Below are 25,307 nucleotides of genomic sequence, written 5' to 3' on the forward strand. Positions count from 1 at the left end.
AAACATTCACAATTATTTTTCTAGATACTTTCTAAAAGTATCTAGTGATGTACAAAAAGTCTGTCTTAAAGGGGTTGTCTGGGACTGAATAACTCATGATCTATGAATACGTCATCAATATCAGATGACCTGTTCTCTTGAATGAAAGATACACTGCAGTGCTCAACAGCAGTCACTAAACAAAGTACAGAGCTGCAGTGTTATGCTCCATACATTTCCTGCATCCAGCTGCTGCCGAAGCAGATGTCAGTTGACCATGGTGGTTTTCAGATGTCGGACCCCACCAATCTCATATTTATGACCTAACATAATAATATAGCGAGGGAGAACAGTTATCTTGGCTGGTCTCCATCGACTTCGCTCTGTCCAAATCCACTTTATTGACAGGCCTCTACCTATAGCCAATAGGGAGATCCTTGAGAGCTTGATGGACAGCTTGATATTGACAACAATATTTGACATTTCTTTAAGTGAAATAGTCTATTAAAGTACATCTAAGAAAGAACAATTGATTGAGATCATATATATTAGGATAAATAAAAATAATAATCCTGCATGTTATTAAGGATTGCCTTATGGACTATGGTATGACTTAAAATATATTCACACACTGCAGATTTGGACCTGAAATTCTGGTGATACTTATTGATCTAGATTTAAAATAAGCAAATACCAAAAGGCATAAAAAGGATTTCTCTCTATCTCAATAAAACATAACTTTTATTAAACACTGTCACGCTTGTGGATCATGGACCCACTGCACAACGGAGTGGGGAGAGCATGGATGGACGTAACTAAGCGCCCATTTGAGTTTTCACTAGAGCCCCTTTTAAATTACAGTGTAATACATCCAATTGTGGAAATTATTATTAATCCAAGATCTATTAATTAAAATACACTTTGTTAATGAGACAAACCCTTTAAGTGCTATGTCATGCGTTTTGCAAATTATATTTTGACAAAAAAGAAACATTGATGGCAAAAACGGAAACGTTATTCAAGCACTGGTGAAAACCTGATCCAGCACACTGGTAAAAATCGATCATTAAAAAAAATTACGTATAAAAACAAATGGCAATCAGAATGAGACCTAAAAGATGTCAAACAGGGAACTGAACATGTATTCCAGTTTTGTGTCTCCAATACACATTTATTGATCTTTAACTGTATGCAGTACATTCTGGTAATTACTATATGCTATAATAAGCTATGGACAATGAAGGGATGAAGGGAAAGATTATTCTACAAAATATTTGTCTGCAGTCCACTTTTTTTCATACTATGTAGATTTTGTTGCAGAAATTTATGCAACAGAACGTCTCATCTATTTTAACATTTATTTGAATATTTTGACAGCAAGGACATGGACTTCTGCACCTTATATTCAAATGAATGAGACAAAATGTGCAGCAAGTGAATCCATTCTTGTGTTCATCCAAATAGCTGCGTGGATAAATCAGCAAATGAGAGAATCACAAATAGAACACAGGAATTTGGGGATTTCTTCTCTTTGTTAATGTATTTAAAATTAACTTCAAGAATTTGAAAATCATGGCTGCTTTCTTTGAAAAGCAATCGCACAAGGTAAGCATAACCATCTTCATCACCTTCCTGCAGCCCGTCTTTTACCTTTTATTGCCCGTGCCTTCTTTGTTCAGAAAACTTATCCATCAGGAAAAGAAACAATGCTGTAATTTAAAAGGTTATTCTCATGTTTTAAGATTGGTAGAAAACCTCAGACAGTGAGAAATGAGGCGAGTTTACAATTTGCTTCTTCTCCATTCCTCTGATCTCAAAATTATATTTGATCCATCAGAAAACACAACAAATTAAAATACAACAAAAAGAGATGCTATTTTAACAAACAGAGATAATATACAGAAACCAGAAGAACAAAGGTAAAAGATGCAAACTGCACAGACAACATGGAGGCATCACTAACACATATCAACAGATACCTAAAAAGTGATTGACGGGAGATTTATTAAAAATTGTACAGGGGAAAAGTGAAGAACTTGCCCATGGCATACAAGGATTGGATCTCATGGACAACTACTATACTCCAAATCTGCACTATTCCGTAGTCCTCCCTTTAAGTAACACATTTTAGTCCATTGCAGTATACTCTCTCACTACCCTGATCCCTGCTCCTGCTTCTCGAATTTGGTGTCACAACAATTCTCTCAGTAATAGGCTAAAATGGCAAAATGCACCATAGGAAGCAAGAAATAAAAAAAATGCCAAAAATGCTCATGCCCTGAAAAGAGCCTTTTATATAAAATTTCCATGATTTCTCATTTAAATTATCATTTTATATATATATGTATATATATATATATATATATATATCTATCTGTGTATGACATTCTTTCATGCACCGCACAGACTCGTAGTCCTTTACTTCACTGTAATCCATTTGTCAGTCTTTACCATTGTGCCTTCATATATGCCCAGGTTATGCCCCTTGTGTATAATTTAGGCAGATCATCTTCCTGTTAGGGGGACAGGAGCATTCACCATCACTTATAGTAACAGGTGTGGCAATACTAGGAGGTGAATCATCCATATTAGGTCTGATAAGCAATACTCCATTGTCAATAGGGGGATGGCTTATTCTTCTTTCCAGCAAAACACGACATCCATGTACAGATCAGCATGGTGACTGCTGCTCCCCCACCAGTGCAGTAATAAGCCCAGCCAATCTTGCAGGTTCCTAGCACAAGATGAGAGAATAAAATGTTATTTTCTGTGGACAACAGTCAGTATGGCTCACAAAGTCCATTTAGTCCTAACTATTATTAGTATTTTATCCCCATAATCCACAGAATACCAGAATACATCATGAATGGAAAATAGGTGAAGGTCCTACCCCTGGACCACTTACCTTGTTTGCAATTTTAACGTAAAGGTAACCTCACTGCTCTCTGTAAGGCTATGTTCAAATCATATTTTAGCATACTGTCAGTGGCTCCATTGCGCTTACGTTTGAAGCCCTGGAAAACCGAATTTAGGCATAAGAGCTGATAAATCCATTGACTGTAATGCTGTAGACAGAGTCAGTGTGTGCTCTGTCGGACATGATTTTCAGCCATATACTCCTTCTTGAGATGGTATCTTATTAAAGATGCAAACACATCAATAAAAGTGGCTATGTGAAAAAGTATTCTCATAAACTTGTAGTTTAGTTAAAAGGAACCTATCAGAGTGATCCACATTACCACCCCTTTCCCTCTCACCTCAAAAAAATACAGGTGACTCCCCCAGCGGGCCTCTGTGCAGAAATCGTGCAGAAATGGATCTTGGCACAGTACAATTAATGCATTATTCACAGACAAAGACAGCAACAAACTACCCAGTTTAATACATAAAATACATATGGTCATGTTGCATTCTGGAAGATAATGACATTCACACCTTTACTTATGAGACAAGTTGCTCCATGACTGAACAATTGCTGTTCACTTTATATGCAAACGAGGCTTAAGTGCTCTGGGATTGTCAAAGAACTTCCCAAGTGGAGTCTTGGAAAATGCGTTAACATTCTGAGAGCCCTTGAAGTGGTTGTCTAGTACTTTAATATTAATGGCCTAGGTCATCAATACCAAATAGCTGTTTGGCACCCTTGCCAAACAGTTATTCTTGGTGCCAGCAATGGCGGGATACTGCATATCCGACCCTATTTGGATGAGTTGCACAGTTGCATGTTTGAAACCAGATGTAAACTTGTATGAATCAAGGATGTCATGTTGAGTGCTTAGCGAAATTCTTAGGTACATGGAGAAAATAGAAGATATCACTTAATCCAGTATTTTGTGGAATAATTCTAACAGCTGACCTTACAACAAACTGATGTAACCACTTTGTATATGAGTAAATATCTAAAAATGTGCACTGCATGTAACCTAGGGAAATTGGCAAGACCAGGAGCAGTGTGAATGTGGAATTACATTAGCACATCATCCCTGAGGAGGCCATTAACAAAGTCCAGAGTGTTCCAGGCGCTTCTGTAATTATGTAGTTGAGGTTTAATGTGTTTCAGGGGATGGGAATAATGTACCTGCCTGGTACATGCACAATTCATTTTTAATGTTTTGCAATTATCTTCTGCTTCACCTTTGATTGTGTGTTGATACCTGCATATATTCTAGCATTTAAATGGCCTATTCTGCATATAAGACCTGCTCAGAGAGATAGCATTCACTGAAAACAAGATTTTTTATTCTTCCTTATACATTTTTTGCATAGAAGTATCTAACTACAACACTATTTGTTTAAGTAATCATTGCTGTGCAATTGAAGGGTTTGCCTCCCCACAAAAAAATATTTAATGTATGTCCTATTGGGCCTAATGAACATCATAGAGGACAAGGATTGGGCTACCCATCTGGCAATTCTGGCAAATGCTTGATGGTCTGGTTCCTTTTGAATGCACATCACTTTTAACATTATTCACATCCTTAGAATGTGGACATCATATAAAAGTGTGGTAGAGCAGGGAATCATCTGTAACTCACTCTAGTAAGCCACAGGATAATTTATCTTGTGCTTTGTCATAAGTTTGGACCACGTAAAAATGGTTTGCAGTGCAATAACATCCCCTTACCACGCCGCCTGTGTCGGACTGTATGGAGGAGTCGGAGAAAGAGGACACCACTCATCATGAGAGTATGGTAGGTGAGCTTTAATTTATTTACAGTTTTTTAGTGCCAGGACATTGGACAGGATGATGTAAGGCAGATAGGGAACCTTTGCTATATGGAGGCAAAGAGAGAACTATTAATATGTATAATTACAGGGGAGGTGCTATTACTGTATTGAGGCACAATTACTATATGGAGGAACAGAGGGGGTATTACTTTATGGAGGCACAAATGAGGCTCTAATGCAATACTGGGGCAAAATGGGAACTTTATTACTATATGGGAATAGTATTAATATATAGAGGCGTAATTGTTGCACTATTTTTATATTGGAGCACTGTTATTTTTTGGAGGAGGGGAATGTGTGAGTAGATAGTATTGAGAGGGAGAGGAGAAATGTGTAAGGAGACCATATGGGGAGAGAATGGGGAAATGTATGAGGAGACAGTATGGGGGTGGAGGGGGGATATGTGAGAGAAGAAAGTATGGAGAGGGGGGAATGTGTGAGGGGACAGTATGGAGAAGGAAGGATAAATGTGTAAGGAAACAGTATTGGGAGGGAGAATGGAATGTATGAGGAGACAGTATGGAGAGGGATAGGGAAATGTGTGAGGAGACAGTATGGGGGAGAGAAGTATGAAGGGGCACAGTATAGAGACTATGTAGTGTGAGGGTCAGTATAGAGAATATGCAGCATGGGGGGACAATGTGAGTTCACAGTAAGGAGAGGACAGTATGATGAGGAGGGGCAGTGTGAGACGGCGGTACAGTATAGAGACTGGGCAGTATAGGGGAAAACAGTGTGAGGGAACAGTTTGAAGAGGAGGCCAGTATGGAAAGGAGAACTCAATGTGGAGGCCATGTACCATAAGAGGGATAGTGTGGGGTGTCATATTTTGTGCAGTGAGTACAGTGAGGGTCAAATATTTATTCAGGGACTCAGGATAGGGCCTATATTTTCATTCAGGAGCATTATAATGACACTGTTAATTATTAAGGGCACTTTGTCTGGAAGTGCAGCAGAAGACTGGAGAAGAGAAGTCTGCAGAGATTAGCTGTGGATGTGAAAAGATATCATGATGTCTGGAGCAGATGGAGAAGAAAAGTAGGAGAGCAACTCCAATCAGAGATGTTACCTATAAGGCATATTTATTTACTGTAAATGTTTATTTATGATACTATGTTTCATCAGTTCTGGAATTCCGGAATGGTCCACAGTCTGAGAATGACTGATAACAACAGCTCCCAGCATCTCATTACCATTGTTAAGGACATACTGGGAATTGCAGGTTCATGCGATACAATTGTATATGGGGCTTACCCAACATTACAATTGATTGCTGTAGTTAGTTTGGTGCTGTATTCATGTACTGATTGCGTTTCTGGGGATGTATACCTGTAGTGATTGTGTTTCTGGTGCTGTATTCATGTACTGATGGTGGTTCAGGTGATGTATTTCTGTATTGATGGTGGTTCTGATGAAGTATTTTTTTCCTTAGGGGGGGGGGGGGATTTAGGCTATGTTCACACATGTTGTGTTTTGTTGCGCATTTTGCAGCAGATTTTTATGCAAATTTTAAGCTGCGTCTAGCAGTACCAGCAAAGTCTATGAGAAACAAGAATTCTCTGTTCACACATGTTGCTTTTTATCTGTGGTGTATTTTCTGCCTTGGTTGTGTTTTTGGAAAGTAGAGCATGTCACTTCTTTCAGCATTTTTTCACCCATAGGAAGTAATGGGTGGTCCGTTTTTTGGTGAATTTTTACAACATTTTTTATGGCACAATAGAATGGGATTCTTTTTTTTCACAGAACTTTATGTACATGCATAAATAGAGACAGAAGGACAGTGAAAAAAACGCTGCAAAAATGCATCAAAAAACGCAGGAAAGTAAGCATTTTTGACGCAGCTGTTTTCCTGCCAGAGAAAAGTTGTCAGCAGATTCGCAGCAGATTTAGCTGCAGAAAAAAACACGTGTGAACATAGCCTTAGTGATTTATTCCTGTGCTGTTATTAGTTCTGATCCTGTACACATGTAACAATTCATAACTTGTAAGATTACATGACCATGTTAATAAAGTATTGTGCCATCTGACAAGTTAAACGTTACTACATTTGTATTTATGGTAGGAGCATTAAAAGTGTTGTCCAGGTTTGAAATGCACTGCACGCTGTCAGGCTTCTCTGGTGACAGCGGCAAGAGCGGGAGGTCACGTAAACGCAAGCATGTTCACAATTCACTTTTGCAAGGCCACACACGTCTAGTCAAAATGTGGCTAGAAGTATGCAAATCGCATACTTGCTGTCACACAACTGCCTGCTCCTGATACAGGGTAATCCTGACAGCGCGCCGTGCACAAGCTTTGATGATTTAGAATCCTGCAGTCACATAGAGTGACTACAGACTTTCATCACAAACCTGGACAACCCCTTTAATTATAAAATTCAGCACTGTAGCTTGTCCAATCCTAACAGCAAGTAGTATGCTTACTGTCAGGATTCAGCTCTGCTTGTCAGGTCCATCGATCATCACATGACCACTCATATGTGATTTTCATACTTCCGGTCACATGCCCACTAGCTTCTCTTCCTACTAAATTCAATGAACCAGAGGCTGCAGTTTTTCATTGAACATTGGTAGAATTATGAAGAGCAGCAAGTCCATATGTGACTGTTAGGGCTCACACTCATCATCGGTCCGATGTTTTTCCTGAAAAGTCGGACGAGTGTCATGCGAGTACAATGCGATTTTTCTCACCTAGCATCCATCTGACATCAAAATGACATGCGTATGCAATCCGTATGCAATGTGTTTTTAACATCAGTTTTTACATACAGTAATTCTCTATGTAATTTCAAGCTAGTTTACTAACTAATAAAACAGTCTTAGATACAGATATGGATAGATAGATGATAGATAGATTGATAGATGTCATTGAGATAAATAATCAGTGCAGTGCGTGTGTAGCTTACTGTACATGTATTTAGCTAATAATTAAATAACTAAAAGAAAAAATTGGCATGGGGTGGCCCCAAATTTTTATTAACCAGCTGAGGGAAAGTTGACAGCTAGGGACTGATGTTTATAGTCTGGGAAGGGGGTAATAAACATGGAGCTTCCCAGGCTATTAATATCAGTTCACAGCTGTCTACTTAGCCTTTACTGGTTATTAACAAGGGGTGACCCCACAAAAAAATATCATGAGGTCCCCCCTATAATTAATAACCAGCAAAGGCTAGGCAGACAGCTGCGCGATGATATTAACAGCCTAGGAAGGGGACTTGGATATTGGCCCCCTCCCAGACTAAGAACATCAGCCCTCTGCCGCCCCAGAAATGGCTCATCCATCAGATACGCTAATTCTGGTGCTTAGCCTCCGCTCTTCCCACTTGCCCTGGTGTGGTGGCAAGTGGGGTAAAAGTTTTGCGGTGGATGTCAGCAGTTTTATGTCTGCTGACACCAAGCCCAGGGTTTAGTAATGGAGAGATATCTGTAAGACAACCCCATTACTAACCCCATAGTCAAGTGCAGTAAAGACACAGAGTAAAGTCCTTTATTTGAAATAAACACTCCACACCCTCTTTTACCCATTTATTACTGTATAATAAAAAATAATAATCAAACACCATATTCTTCACCTGTCCGCAGATAATCCCTATGTGATGCTATCCCACGAAGAACTCCAGCTCTGCTACATCTAGATGGTTTGTTGAGCGGTGGAATGATGCAACCACTCAGCAAGCCAGCCAGAACACACTGAGACAGGAGCATGATTATGCGCCTACAGTGTCTAGCGCTGATGTGAATAAGGTCACCGGAGTTCATAACCGATGAACCCCGGTCACCTTACTGACGTCACTGCTCGCAATGTGGGAAAATTCTCACACCCATTGGCGAGTCTCATCCGATGTACGCAACCATTCGCAACATGCTGCAATTTTTTTCTCAGTTCGATCCGACCTGAGAAAAAAAAAATGTAGATGATCACAGAATCATTGACTAACATTAGTCAGAGTGCAATCTGATTTTTTTATCGGATTGCACCCGTCCGTTTTAAACGCAGATGAAGATGATCCCTTAGTATGCAAATGACATATGAATAGTTACATGACCACTACTCAGTACTCAGACAGCTTTAGCTATGTATAGGAGGGGCGGCGCCAAACTGAATTACTGCCTCAGTTGCCAGAAAACCTAGACACACCTCTGCTCTAAACTATGACTTAATTTAGTTTAGAGCACCAATCCCAATTTCAATTTATTATGATTTATTATTTTGTCTACACCAATACATATAAAGTTCAAGAAGTTCACTTTAAATGACTAACGAGTTTCAAACTAGTATACACATATACACACAACTAAATTGTGTATGGAGTACTGTACACATGAAAAGACCGCAGCATTGATTTCAATCTCTCCTGGCCATAATGAATCTTACGCGGATGCACAGCTAGTGCCTCTTATACACACAGTACAGGCCACGATCCGCGATTGTGAGTCACTTGTTACCTAATTGGAACTGACTGGACGCATTGCCACACGCCTGCTGGATTTCAGGGCTGTTCCACCCCAGTGGATACAGGGCACATCCGGAGCTAATGAGGAGTCCTACAGAGATTCACACAGAGACAAAAAGGACATGTTTGTTTACTCAGCGTGAGCCACCCAGCATTCTGCGCTATTCATTACGACCAATTACACTCTTACATTTATACAGAATATTCTTGTCTCGTATATTTACTGCTTCAGAAAACACGAGGTCACACAAAATGAACAAAGAATAGACAAATATACATATTAATTCTAAGGAAAGATATATCTGGGTTAAAACAATGTAAAAAAGGAGAAGACTCCGAAAAGTATATAATGTCTGCAAAATTATGAAGTCACGACCTCCAAATAATAAAATATAAATTTGCAATTAAAACATATAAAAATTGTCAAAAAAATACAACAAACATATGAAAAAAATCAAATTATATAAAATAAAAAGTGCTAAAAGGGGTTTTCAGTGAAGGCTTAAAAAAGAGAGGGATACAAATGAACTGACCGCTGTAATACTGGTCGTGATCATACCCCATCTCCTGCGCAGAGGAGGAAGCAAAAGAGTATACAGACAGGACAGCAGGGGATCACAGCTGATTCTTTTTGTGAGTTAAAACATTTCACTGCCTGATTTTAAGCAATGTTTTACCTCAAAGAAAGATTCATTTGCAATCCCGTGCTGTCCTGTCTATATCCTCTCTTTTGCTTCCTCCCCTGCCCAGGAGATGTAGTATGATCAGACCATGTTCTGTACACGTCAGACACAGCCATTACACAGTACACAGCAGGGGCACATTTATAAGATTATCACAGCACTGGAACATTTTATTTAAACACATTCATTTGTGGAACTTATTATTATTCCAAAATCTATTGATTAAAATGTTGATTAAAATTAACTTTGTTCGTGGGAAAACCCCTTTAAAGACCAGTGTATTTGAATGCATTTTCCAAAAATGTAGTTGCATTGCTGATCTGCTATTGTAAAGAAGGTACAATTCTATTAATCTGACATATGAGTAGCATGGTGGCTCAGTGGTTAGCACAGCAGCCTTGCAGCGCTGGGCTCCTGGGTTCAAATCCCACCAAGGACAACATCTGCCAAGAGTTTTGTATGTTCTCCCTGTGTTTGTGTGGGTTTCCTCCAGGTTCTCTGGTTTCCTCCCACACCCCGAAGACATACTATAGGGAATTTAGATTGTGAGCCCCAATGGGGACAGTGTCTATAATGTCTGTAAAATGCTGCGGAATTAATGGCGCTATATAAGTAAATAAAATATGTAACCCCTGAATGCATTAGTTTATTATTTCTGTATTATCTCACAGTTAATGTATATAAAACTTGTAAAAGTAAAGAACTCTCAGAAAGAAAGACAGCAATAAAACACTAATACTACATTTTCTACTATATCTTGTTTTTTACCATTTTCCAATTAATCTGCAGACAAGGGTCAGATAACCAGACTGGGTACCATATTGAAGGAATCTCAATGTCCCGGCTTAGTATATTGCATTATCCTGCTGTTTTGAATGAACATGAACAATTTATATAAAGCATAATTTTCCCTGTAGCCATGATCATGAACACATGAATACTCAATGCAAGTCTTGGGTAAGCAAATGGGAACTGCAATATTTGGATTCTTCTGTGACAATGAACATCAAGAATCCTTCTGTTGGCGAGTTTAGCTGCTCTAGACATTCACAGATGCTTTGGCTACAAGAGAAATAAAGCCAGGAAAAAGGTCAGTCTGAAATAAGGAGCCTGCTCAGGTCAATCCAGTTTAGTATCCATCTGGAATCATAACCTATAAGTCGAAGACTAAAGCCCTCCATACACTTTAGACTAATGTTCTTTGAACCTGCTGATATTGGTGGGTTCAGCTGATAGTCTAATGTGTATGAGGGTCCCAGACAGATGATGTCACAGGACAGAAAAATCCCGCATTTCGGATTACGGACTGGCAATCCTTTTGTTCTCTAAAACGTAAGCTATCGCCAGCGATGTTTGGCAACAGATTTCTCTTAAAGAATACAGGAGCTCTTGGTAGAGTGAGCGCTCCTGTCTACGGGAGAGACGGTCAAAGAGGCTGCTGGCTGAACGATCCCTCATACCATCTGTCAGCGATCCGAAATGTATGGGGTTTTATTAGAACCATATTACATTGTGTGAAACTGGCAACAAATCAGGTCACTGCTTTCATTTTCTAAACACCCAATGAAAAATGAGAGGTGAAATCTGATTGGTCACTATTTACACCATTTTTCTTTGCAGCAGTTTTGATAAACCTCTCCCAAGAGCACCGAGAAGAGATGCTACCAAGCTCTACGCTCAATATATAGAGGATATCAGTGAGAGCGAGAGCCCATCTTGTACTGATCTTAATTTACAGCCTTCATTATTGTCGACAGTTATATTAACAACTTTGCTGGAAAGTATTAGAAGCAGTCATCTATCAGGGTGGTTTCACATATTCGACTTTCATAGTGCAAGAATGAACCGCAATGTCCAGACTGGTCTATGGGTCTTCTGACCCAAGTCCTATGGCCAGATTGGACATCGCTGTAAATACTCAGACTGCAAAAGTCAGATGTGTGAATCTGGCCTAAAGCTCAATTCTGATCCAGTGGGACTATTCTTTTTTTGATTTTCAGATCCTTGTGCATAGCCTGGTGTTCTGAAAGAACAATGGGAAGATTTCTGCTCTGATCTTTGAAAAATAGTGAATGCTTCTCTGAGCTATAATATGGACTGTAACTCAGAATCAGTACAAAATAAGCAGCTGAATGCATTTATAAATAATGCTGAGATTTTTGCTCTGATGCCAGCAGAATTTGGAATGTTTTGAACATCTGATCTTTAGCCAGTTTGATTTACAAGTTTTTTTTTTACAAATTTCCTGTAAGTCGCTAGGGTAAAATTACATTGAAATAGATTTTTCTTTGGAACTGCATGCATTCAAAGCCATCAAAGCTGATATAATGATGCCTTAGCCGGTTCTGTATGAATGTTTTATTTTAATAAGTGACATTCAGACAGATTAAAAGTGTTAATCCTAAAGTAGAAGGTTATTAGCCTGTAATGTTGTGTTATTATCAATTGCACCTGCAACATCTGAAAAAAACTGAAAAATCATCATCGCTGTGAACTTTGCTGTAGCGGAAGCCGCCTGGGACATTAAAGAGCTGGGTCTTTAACACCCACTTAATAGCAAAGTAATGCTTCTTTACCAGTAAACAAACCTCCTTATAGAGACTATAGGTGCGATAAGAGACTCCAGCGAACAAAACTTACGAGTCCCACAAATAATATGTATCTTAGTGTGTAAATTACTGTTTTTCAATGTACAGTTAAAATTAAGTGCACTCTGCTGTTTTAACTCTTTATTCGCATTTAGCTTTCACATGCCATTGCTAAAATTGTGGCAGGGTAGGGGAAGGAATATGGAATTACAAGATGTTTGTGAGTCTGTAGAGCCATAGTCTGATAACTAACAGAGTCCTGTGATCACCTGATTTTTAAGGGTTGGCGCAACGTCATCTGTGTCAAATCATAGCCGCTATGATGAATGCAGCAATTGCAGTGCCTTCTATGTGATGTATGCAGCAGTGTCGCAGTGTCTTTTATGTGATATATACAACAATCAGTGTGTCTCCTATGTGATATAAATACAGCAGCCTCTGTGTTTCCCATGTGATGTATACAGCAGTCTCAGTGTCTCCTATGTGATGTATACAGCAGTCTCAGTGTCTCCTATGTGATGTATACAGCAGTCTCAGTGTCTCCTATGTGATGTATACAGCAGTCTCAGTATCTTCTATGTGATGTATAAGCAGCAGTCATAAATAACAATCATATTTTTATTTATATAGTGCCAACATATTCTGAAGCACTTTACAATTAAGCAGGGACATGTAGACAATAAAGACATTACAGAGTAACACATAGTTCAACAGTTACAGAAGGAGTGAGAGCCCTGCTAACATGCCTAAAATCTATAGGGGAATGGGGGGACACAATAGGTAAAATGTGCTTGTCATGTATGGTCCGGCCCTCATTATAATAAATAGGGGATTTCAAATAAAGTTGCATGACCTGGTCACTAGCCAGTATTAGTCTTAATACAGCTACCAAGTGCTATTGGGTGCATGAAGAATGTGGAGATAGATGAATAGGAGTGACCAGATTCTGATGCTAATTTGGACAAGGGGAACAGGGAACAGTTAGATTAGTGAAGTGGGGGGATAGGCCTGTCTAAAGAGATATCTTTTTTAAGCACGCTTAAAAATGGGGGGCTAGATAGTAATCAGATTGTCTTTGGAAGTGCATTTTAGGAAACTGGCGTTGCAGGAAAGAAGCCTTGGAGACAGAAGTAGGAGGTTCAAATTATGGAGACTAATTGTCTTAAATAAGTTGCAGATTGGAGAGTATGGCTAAGGTGATAGACAGAGATGAGGGAGGAGCTGTATTATGGTCCAAAACTGTGGAGTGCTTTGTGGGGAATCATAGTGTCTCCTATGTGATGTACAGTATATACAACAGTCACAATGTCTCCTAGGTGATGTATGCAGCAGTCTCAGTGTATCCTATATGATGCATACATCAGTTTCTCAGTGTATCCTATGTGATGTATATACAGCAGTCATAGTGTCTGCTATGTGACGTATACAGCACTTTCAGTGTATCTTATCTAATATATATCTAATATAAATACAGCCGTCACGATTTCTGCTATGTGATATATACATCAGTTTCTCAGTGTATCCGATGTGATGTATACAGCAGTCTTAGTGTCTCCTACGTGATGTATATACAGTAGTCTCAGTGTATCCTATGTGATGTCTCTGGCATTTGTGTGTTTTTATTGTTGAAACTTACATTGTTATGGATTTTGTTGGTATATAAAACTGTCACACATATCCATTGAACATAATATTAGCAATTTCATTTTTTATATCTACTTTTGGCCAGTGTTTTGCATCGTGTCTATTTGTATGTTTTTTAATGCTATTCATATGTATGTTACTATCATAAAAGATCAAAGATAGGCGGGGGTTGCCTCTCACACGCGGGATTTGGGGTCCTTACTGTGGATCGTTTTCCATCCTCTTTTCCTGTTGTGTGTCTTTTACTCTGACCTCTCCCTATCACTTTGTATTCATTTGTATTTATTTATTAATAAACTTTATTTATTGAATTGTTATATATTTGATTGCCCCTATTTGTTACTTTTTTCTTTATTGGGTGTACTATTTATATTTTTGTTAGTTGGAAAATTCTTTTTAGTTTTAGATATTGAGAGTCTAGGGGTTTTAGTCATTGGAGGAGATTTTTGTAGGTTGGTAATATGTGGTCAGAACAACTTACTGCAGCAAGCAGTTGTTTTTGAAACTTACTATAGTCAATAGTCGACTGTGCTCCAGACTGACCAACGCAAACCTGGAAAAGCAGTTGCTAGTAGTATCAATATCACAGCCTCACCAAAGAGGAACAGTTCCGGCCATCATATTAGGGGTGAGTTGGTTAAATGATTGACTAAATATAGCAGGATAATTTTTAGGGTTCGTTCACACTGGTGAGAAGTGTATAACACGGACTAGTGCTATGTGATGTTTCATCGGATAGCATTTGCTCCTATGGTGCCATGCTAACTAACATTTTTTTCTTCATGCTGAGTTGCCATGAGAAAAAAAAAAAAATCGCTGCATGCTGCAATTAGCAGTGAATATCGGACGGTGCACACCCATGTAAGTCTATAGGTGCGTGCAAAACATCAGACTGCAATCGTATGTCATCCGAGTGCAGTCTGATATACGCCGACACAAAGAATGAAGAAGATGGAGAAATTAAGTTCTCATCTTCTCTGAACCTGTGATCTGATTCTCGAATGCGAGACTTTTCTATTGACAACAAATGAAAAATTGAATAGACTTCGAAAAACATTGGTTTCCTTTCTTTTTGGTTTTGCTAAGCAATGAAGCAATCTCAAAAATGCAGGCAGAATAGGGTCCGTAGGGACAGATAAATCACTGTAAGAGTACGGTTACATGGATATGTGCTTTTTAACACCAGAACAAGCTTTTCAATGCACCATTATTTTCTCTGTCCTCCTTTGAAATTCCACAATACACCTACACAATGACAAGGGATAATCCAAGTACAGAGAGGCCAAGTTCATGCCAAGATGTTTGAGAGATAGTATTGCTCCCAGACAGGTTTCCTAAGTGACCTAGTTTTGCTTGTTACACTATCACTTATGTTAAACTATCACACATTCAGTCTCATTATCATAAGCATAAATTAGGCCTTTTGGATGCAAACGACTGAAACATGTCCATCAGACCTATTAGTGGTCATTTATCACTAGCTGTGTTTTGCCAAATAAACCTGCTGCAAATTTACAAATTGTTATGTGCACTCTTTAAAATGAAAACTGCAAAAAAGCTCAGTTTCCTTTGCAATGATCCTGACATTTTTTTTTCTTTTAATACTTTTTTTTTTATTCTGGTTTGGCTTTTATCCTAAATCATGTGACAAGGCTCGTTAAAGGGTCGATATTGACTTTTAGGATTGCTACTTCCAATAGGTGTCGCTAGAGTTCTAGTCATCATCCTCTCTGAAGAGGCAATTTGCATATTTAATTTCCCAGAGGAGCATGCATGGCCTATAAGTTTCCTCACTCTGACATGCTAGGCCTGGCTTGTCACTCTTCACAAATAGAAACATTACCCTTTAGATACCATTTTTCTCAAATCCAAAGCTTCAAGTCCCTACCCTTCCCTTTGCAAAGCTATAAAACTAAAGAAATCTTATCACCATGACAATGCTATCTAATCTCCTGCGTTATCCATATAGTATAATATAGGATACTCTTGTATATAGTATAACATGTAAATTTCTATGCTTAGTGCAAAGTGGCTCTACCATGTTCACGTGGCAGTTCTAAATAGGGCTTCCACAGACAGGCTTTGCGCTAGCTATTCTATCAGGACCCAGGGGAGTCATGGCCTTCACCCTTTAACTCTTGAACAACGATGTGAATTTACACAGGTCCTTGTAGTAGTTGCTGGCCGGTGGAGGGAGTTGGCAAGCAATGGTCAGATTGCTGAGTCAGAATCATGAGTTACAGTCAAGAAAGAAAATTTGAAGTCAGAATATTGGTCAGTAAAAGGGCCGAGGCTTTAAACAGGACAAAACACTAGAACTACCAGAACTGAGAAGACTTATGGACCAGATTAAGAAGCAATACAACTAGCAAAGAGAAAAGGAATCAGAGGATTATTTAGTGAGCAGCTCCACCTTAGGCGCACAAAAGAAAATAATTAGCAACCAAAGCAAGGCATTAACCCTCTAGTTCACGGCGTGGGATGGAAACACAGGTTCAAAGGAAGTATTCAGGCATTTTGTGTTGTCTCCCTGCATTGCAATGATGGTGCAGGACTGCCCGGCAACTGAAACAGAAACAGAGGAGGCAGGAAGTAACATGGATGTTACATTTAGTAGTCCGCTGGGTGGTCCTAATAAGTGAATGACAGCTATCTCTGAAAGAATGATAATTCAGGGAAGGTTGTCAATCACTGACTAGGGTTGCCTGCTTGGTCCACAATCTGTAAGTTACAAGTTATATTCATTTGCACAGCTTTTCCTTCCCTATAATATGATCCTGACAGTTCAGATTGCATATCCAACCTCATAGGTTCCCTTTAAAGAGAGTCTTTCATCACAAAATGACTATAGAAACCAAGCACAGCACCTTGTAAAGGACATAGCCCTAAAAAAATGGTATCCTTAGTGTTCAACTACGCTGCTGCATTTGCCAAAAATGGTTCTTTATTTACATACTCTAATGGTGGGCTCGGTGCATCAAGCATTTCAGTGCACTCGCCCACCCACTTGTTTCTAATTTATCTCTGGCTCTTGTAAAGCCAGAGCTGTGAATCAAAGAAGGTGTAACGAAGATCAATGCAAAACAAGTAGGTGAGAAGGTGCACTGAATAGCTCGGCCATGCCCTGGGTACACTGATCACCTCATTAGCATATTTGAAGAATGAATGATTTCTGGCAGAGGTTTTATACACCAAAGGTATGATTTTAATTAGTGCTATGTCTCCTACAAGGTGCTGTGCTTGGTCTGAACAGTCATTTTATGCTGACAGATTCCCTTTAGATAAAATTCTAGCAGTCTGCAGTCACCAGTTATGGAAGACAGATTCATTATAAGTTCAATGGGAGCAGTATAGTTTTGTCTAATGGCGACTGTCAGAACTTTATGCTTAAATATTATTACTATACAGTGAATGCTTTTTTTGTAGCATATCGAGGATCCTGTCACATTCTGCCTATTAATTAGGACTAAAATGTTATGTAAAATGTGATTAATTTTTTTTTAGCGTGCATCCACTCAAATTTTTTGTGCAATTCATCTATATTGATAGGATGAATTATGCATAAAATAATGGTATATTCACACATAGTTTTTTATTATGTGAAATTTTTAATCTGCATGAAAACTGCCCCAAACCACCTCCACTGTTTTCAATGTAAAATCTGCACTGTCGTCGATATATGGCCCCCAATTTATACGCAGCAGAACTGAAAAAAATCACTTCAAAAAGTGACATGGTCCTTTATGGAAGAAGTACAAGAATTTTCCTCATTCAAATGTGCAGCAAAAATCTAAAGATCAGCCGTTGGATTTCTGACGTCGAGTCCACTACAATACACGTTGGATTTGTTCTATGGGAAAATCCACCAAATGAATGAAATTTGTAACTCAGCGTTGTTGCAGCGCTTTTTTTCTGCAGCCGAAACCTGTTGTTTTGGCAGTAAAAATGCTGTATTCAAAATGCAGGTTTTGCTGATTTTTTTTTGTGTCTTTTGGTGAATTTTTGTGCTGTTGTTTAGCTCCTCTTTTTGGGTGCGAATTATCTGTGTGATTTATATTTCATTTACCAAAAATGCAGCAAAACCTGTTGTGTTTTTGCAGCGTTTTTACACTTTCTCATTTCTTTCTATGGTGAAAAAATGCTGCAACAACGCCGAAAAAATTAACATGCTGCAGATTTCTAAAATGCTGCAAATCTCAAATTCAATCAGGGAAAAAAAAAGAAGCGTGTACATGAGATTTCTGAAATCTATAGCTTTTACTGGTACTGAAAAATGCTGCTTCTTATTTGCATAAAAAAACATAGTAAAAAAAAATGCAAAAACTCTGCGTGCGAATGTAGTCCTAATGTAATTTTCCATCCGTTTTTCAACTAGTATCTGATTCAGGTCTTTTTTAATTCTGTGTTCTTAAACATTTTTGTAATAATTGAACCTGCATATTATTATTATGCCTATACTCAGCCCTACATCTATGATATACTGTATAAATGTAATATTTATCCTGCATAAATATTAGTCTTGGCATTTATTAAATCAGTAAAGAGAGAATTGCCCCATGTATGTACAGTAGGCAGTTTACTTACCTCCAATAAACTGTATAGCTCCTTGGACTCTACCCGTCATTCTGGAGATGAGATCCCCGATACAACAGCCAAGGACCGCAGCTAAAGACTCTAAAAGGAGTAAAGCGCAACCAATGCCCGTCACAAGGGTACAGATCTGCCATGACAGACTTGGAATGGCGCTAAAGCTGGCATATCTTCCACATTCTTCCACCATCACCAAGTTCTTCTCATCAGCTTGAGCGGGATAAGTACATCGGCGGAAAGTGCTGAATGAAACTGGTTTTCCCATTTGGATGCCATACAGCCAATAAGGCATGAAGAAACTGGTGCAGCTGGCAGCAGCTGATAGAAAAGACAGAAGTGCCCAGAGGGCACCAAGTGGTGTCAGACTGCTTGCCATCATTCACACTATTTTAGATTCTTAGAACAAGGGTTGGCATTGTTGGAGAACTTGATCTGCAATCATTTGTCTTTGCTTGTTCCTAGTGTTACACAACAATCTTCTGTTCCACTTTTTTACTTCTTCATCTTAATGTCAGGTCTTGAAGAATTAGGACGTAGCAAAGAACTTATAATAGTCTTCACCTGCTGATGGTTCTCACTTCTACACAATCTTGGAGACTACGGTGGTAGATCTTCTCCCCAGCACTCTCCTATGAATTGTTTTATTGTAACCACTAACAGACTCTTCCTGTTGAGAGGAAATATAAGGACGATGGGTTAAATTACTGCTTAGTCACACAGAGGAGCATTAGCTGCAGGAGCAGTCTTTATAGGAGCAGTCAGACGAATATACTGTATACTCTTATTAATACTCCGAGGGGAGTCGCCATGTATTGTTTGGCTTCACTGCAGGGAAATGTCTTAGTTCCTCTTGCAATCATTACGCTGGATCAAAATGTCATTAAAAGTCCTTTTATAATTACAAGAGTTAGAAATGATTAGCAAAGCTATGATATAAAGCAGACGTCCCAAAAATGCCGTTCTTAGCAAGTCAACAGCCCATAACCCTTATTACCCAAAGGCCAGCTCTCCTAGAATCAACTTCAACATCCCTCACTTTATAGCCCAGATTTCTTGCATTCTTCTCTTGATTTTTCACAAGCAATTACCCTTTTGGATATTTTTTATCCAGTTTTACTGTAGGTTATCTTTGCCGTATATTAAGTTTTGTTTAAAGATCTGATATAATAAAAAAGCATACCCCCAGTGAAATATAAAAAATTCACAATGCTCTTAGATCCTCGTGTGCCACAGTTATCTAATTTACATGGCTAGCTTAAAGCAAATCTCCAACTTTTTAAGACCATGCCGCTCATTAGCAATAGTGGTCACGTTTTTATAATACAAATCTTCCACTGCATTGAGATAACATTGAAAATAGACACTACTATGCCTGGGAGTTTACTACTACATACTATCTTATTTTTGAGCTAAAGAGGTTGTACAGGCTTGGGACAGACTGCCTAATCCTGACAGTGTATTGTATGCATGCGGTCACGATTTCCCGGTATTCCCCATGATAGTTGGAGGTCATGTGGCGACATGTATCTGATTCATATACTTGCGGTCACATGCAGACTAGACCTGTTCGGATTCTCTCAATAACAGTGAAAAGAGAGAAGCTGAATGAGTTTAGTGTGCTTGTGACCGCAAATTGCGTACATGTGATAACATGACTGCCTACCCACACGTTGAATACCAGGGAATCGTAGCAGCATGCGCACCACACACAGTAACGATTTAGTACTCTACAGTCACATAGAATGTCTGCAGACTTTTGATCCAAGCTTAGACAACCCCTTTAACTGAAAAATAAATATAGTATGCAGTAAGCTCCCAAGCCTAGTAGAGACTACATGCAGCCAAAGCTTGTCACTTTAAGTGTTATATCTAAGCAATGGAATTGGCTGCAGACTTTTGTTCCAAGCCTGCACAATCCCTTTAAGGTTTATTCCCCTGATGCAGAAATGAAGCAGAAACTTTCTGCAGCGTTTTTGCATTGTCTTGGCAGTCAAAAACGCTTGCGGATTTTACATGCGTTTTTGACGCCAGGTAGAAGCGTGTGTCAAGCGTTTTTGCATGCATTTCTGCATGCGGGTTATCAAGCGCTTTTCCAAGCAATTTTAGCATCACTTGGAAAAGTGCTTGACAACTTGTTCACACTATATAAATCCATGCAAACGGCATGGATTTATATAGTGTGACCAAGTTATAGTAAAAGAAAGGTAAAAAAAAAAAATATATACTTACCTTGCGATGTCCACCCGGTGTTCTCTCTGCTGCGTCCGGTGTCTTGGGCGGCTCGCGGTGGTGCGAAGGACATGCGGTGACGTCATTGAGTCATGTGACAGGTCACATGACTCAATGATGTCATGGCAGGTCTTTCACAACACCGCGACCCATACAGCAGAACAGACGGAGGGGAGAAAACACCGGGAGGACATCGGAAGGTAAGTATAAACTTTATTTTTTATTTTAAATTCTTTTTTTTACAGTTTCTATGGTACCCAGGTCTGAATGAGAGTCTTCTATCCTCCAGACCTGTGTACCATCCGCACATAGAACCGTGTGATATCCACTTGTACAGATGTAGTCATGCGGATGTCACGTGGTCCAATGCAAGTCAATGGTGGCGATTACGCTGCGTGTCCGCAAAATTAATGGACATGCTGCGGATTTTTGAGCGCAGCATAAACGCTGCGGAAAAATCCGCAGCATGGGCATTGACATTGCGGCTTGTCATTGGGGACCATGGGGGGCGGATTACCAAGCGTTTCACAAGCGTTTATGCTGCGGAAATTCCGCAGCATAAACGCTTGGAAAACGCATAGTGGGCACACAGCCTAAATGCATTACAGCATGCAACTTCTTCTAGGGGAGATTGCGTGTGGCCAATATGTTATATTTTGCCTCTGTGCCTATGCAGGGAATGTGGAGCTTTGTATCAGGAAACAAAGCTCTACCACCAATACCACAACAAGGGCCTATAAGACACCTTCAGTACAGAATTTCATACCTACTTACCTGAAATGATGGTATTCGCATGTTCACATTTATAAGAATGAGGCTGAATTCACATTTGCGCCGGAGGCTCCATAGCAGATTCCATCAGAAGTGTCAAAGTAATGGACTCTGTAATGGAACTCAACAGACCCTATTGTAGGTCGGTGTCCATTAAGTAGTATTTCAATTTCAGTTTTCTGCTTCTATGATGGAACAGAAAACCAGTAAAATGGTAATGCAGGTGAGAACTAAGCCCTACAAAGTTTTGTCTACTACAAAACAAATCGGACACAGAATCATAAATTCTGTATTAAGTTACTTCATCAACAAAGGAGGTATGGGAACTGGAAGGAAACTTATTACCACACCCAGGTCGGCTTTTGTTGTCCTCATCAACTTAGGTGTGGTAATAGGATGGTATATTAGCACACACCCCTTACCTACAACTATCTTTATCCTCAGTTAGATTCAGAAGTTGATAAGTCTACCAAATTACAAAAAGACATATTCCGAGCTTCATGGCCATTTAATAACTATCGCTTGCCACCTGTTCACTTTCATGTGTTATAGTCATCATTACATTTTGAGTTTCTTTACCAATAGTTCAGTAATCATGAGCTCCGGGCAATTCTACAGCTATAGATCTTCACTTCATGCACATTTTCATTGGAGGCCTTGCATTGATGATTTACCATCAGAAATAAACATCTGACAAGTTAGATTTTCCTAAGGTAAATGGTACCAGATATATCTGAAACTCATTTATCTATGGGCGGATAATTAGAGAAAAAACTTTAGATAAAAGGCGTAAAGGCAGCTGATGTATAGGCTGTCTGTAGTCTGCACAGAAACCCCCAATACAAAATAATAGCTAAGTGGGCATATATGACTGAAGAGCCATGCCACTGTTCTTGTCAGCAAGGCATGGCATAAGCCAATCACTCAATGATGGGTTTATTGGCCCAAACGTAAAACAGAAGGGATTTTTATTGTATTTCTAGAACCATAAGACATTCTCTTTTGTATATACCCCAATGCCTGTCACCAAACAGCGCTGCTGCAGGTGGACAGTAGATGGTCACACATGCAGATTAACATGAAACCAATTGCTGCTTTATGCCCCTTTATGCTGTCATGTAAGGCAAATTTATGCTGAAAATGATTGGCAGATTATCTGAATTTGTGTATTATTAGATGTGTTATTAAAGTGGATCTGTCAACAGGTTTTTGCAATGTAATCTGAGAGCAACATAATATAGAGGCAGAGACCCTGATTACAGTGATGTGTCACTTACTGGGCTGTGTTTTGTCGTTTCAATACACTCAGTGTTTTATCAGCAGGAGATTATCATTACAGGACAACTGGCCTCATGCTTCCTAGTCCAATCACAACCCCAGAACTGATTAGCAGCTCTCGGTCACTTTACATTGTACACATTGTACTGTGACTCTATCATAACTGCTGCACCCAGTAATCTAAGTGATACATCACTGTAATCAGGGTCTCTGTTCATACTTCATGCTGCTCTCAGATTACAAAGAAAAACCTGCTGACATATTTCCTTTAAAGGAATTTACTATATATAAAAAATACTGTATTGGGGTAACTCTAGTTTATATGTGTTCCTGTTATTTGGGTAATGTACAGTACCCAGACTTTACTGTACTCACAATTCACTACTAAGAAAGTATCAAATACTTTGGCAAGATGAAACATGATCCAAACTACTAAATGAAAATAAAACGAAAAAGTTTCAAAATACATATACTAATATTTGCAAAAATTGTGATGCTCTTTCTGCGTCAAAGGTTGAATCAACCGGAACCCTGATTACCAATGTAGAAACTCCTACTAATAGGACTAACTTTTACACACATAAATAGATGCTTGCTTTGGGGGCACAGTATAAAGGAATTATGTAATTGCAATTAACATCTCTCTATTACAAAATCCCTTGCAGCACTGCAGGATTATTAGAAGGCTGCACCCACTTGTAAATGAAGCCATTGCGATAAATACATTTTAATAGGGGATTTCTGCTGTAGTTATACAATTCCTTAATATTGGTGAAGTGTCTCCAATTTGGAGCATTACCGGTACTTAAATCCTCTGCACCCACACCTCAAAGATGCGTAAAACACAAAAGTGCCCTTATTTTTTTCACAAAAAATAAAATATGATTTAAGTGTATAAATATATATAAAATATAGAATAATAAAAGTAAACACGGAATGATCTCTTAGCAATGCATGTATCCTTAAAATGCAGAACACAAATGACTGCAACTCCACACTAACATTTTTATGGCATGATGTGAAGCTAATAAAATAACAATTATCATACCGGAGGACTCAACTGAGAATTCTAATGATTTTTTTACTATTAAAATAAGATTTAGTTCATTGAGCAAACATTAAAGAAGCATTTAAGCTACTTGTAAAAAATTCATCCGAAACCATTAGTTCATTTCTATTTTAACCCAATGCTCCCCCAGGGTTTCCTATCTGAGAACATCACACATTAATGCAGTATAGACTATAATGGTAATTGCATTGACATTAACCTCAATAAAAAAAAAAACCTTTTATGCAAAGGAATATATAGACTTTAAATGTCAAAATTACATATTGCAACATTTTTGTAAATTATATATCAGAGAGCTTTTTCCCTGTAAGGTATTCCAGGTTATTGGTGCACACAAGAATGAGTTGATTTTCTATCATTGCAACAAATATGCTACATAAAGTCTAGAAGAATGAATGAACGTGAAGGAATGTTCTTACCACACAGATAGAAGAACTGTGGCATCCTGTACACTTCAGGATCTTCTGGTGAGTTTTCCTGAAGCAGTCAATTCACTTTACACAGAGAGGTGGAGTTTATTATGACAGAATCCAGTAAGCTACAAATATAATTTTAGAAGGTGCACCAGACAGTAATGAATATTCACCCCAAGGAATCGGCCTTCTTCATTGCAGGTAATAAACATTAAGGAGTGATTCTGTAATCAGAATCTTGTAATAAAGCCTAGTCATTAAGTTCTGCACCCTCCTTATATACTTTGCATTTCGTTATCATTCTTGTTCATTTCCAGAGCCTCCAAATCTGCATTTACAGATCATGCATACATAGTCCTAATGTACAGTAATGGCTGAAAGTGTTGGCACCCTTGAAATTGTTCCAGACAATGAAGTATTACTCCCAGACAATTACACATGTTTATTTCATTTGTGTGTATTGGAACAACACAAAAAAAAAACTGAGGAAAAAAAAGGCAAATTTGACATAATTTCACACAAAAACCCAAAAATGGACAGGACTAATTGTTGGTACCTTTACAAAATTGTGGGTGAACAACTATGTTTCAAGCATGTGAAGCTTGTTCAAACTCAGCTGTGGCAAGTAACAGGTGTGGCCAATATTATAGTCATATCTGAAACCAGATAAAAAGAGAAGTTGACTTATGTGTCTGTGTGTACCAGACTAAGCATGGAGAACAGAAAGAGGAGAAGAGAACTGTCTGAGGACTTGAGAACCAAAGTTGTTGAAAAATATCAACAATCTCAAGGTTATAATTATAAGTCCATCTCCAGACATCTTGATGTTCGTTTGTCCACGGTGCGCAACATAATCAAGAAGTTTACAACCCATGGCACTGT

The 25,307-nt window shown here is 38.7% G+C and overlaps 1 protein-coding gene across 1 annotated transcript; it reads right to left on the reverse strand.

Moving 5' to 3' along the window:
* Positions 1-2,308: 2,308 nt before the first annotated feature.
* LHFPL1 (LHFPL tetraspan subfamily member 1) lies at positions 2,309-24,553 on the reverse strand. Its single transcript, XM_073641143.1, has 4 exons — positions 24,432-24,553; positions 18,660-19,332; positions 9,153-9,251; positions 2,309-2,713 (listed from the first exon to the last, which is right to left on the reverse strand). Exons 2-4 carry the CDS (start codon positions 19,042-19,044, stop codon positions 2,595-2,597), a joined length of 603 nt encoding a protein of 200 aa, XP_073497244.1. The 5' UTR covers positions 19,045-19,332; positions 24,432-24,553; the 3' UTR covers positions 2,309-2,594.
* Between the last annotated feature and the right edge of the window lie 754 nt (positions 24,554-25,307).

This window comes from Phyllobates terribilis, unplaced genomic scaffold (genome assembly GCF_046119375.1).
Source record: "Phyllobates terribilis strain yellow unplaced genomic scaffold, ASM4611937v1 Scaffold_7__3_contigs__length_470593459, whole genome shotgun sequence".
In the NCBI taxonomy this organism is placed as follows: Eukaryota; Metazoa; Chordata; class Amphibia; order Anura; family Dendrobatidae; genus Phyllobates; species Phyllobates terribilis.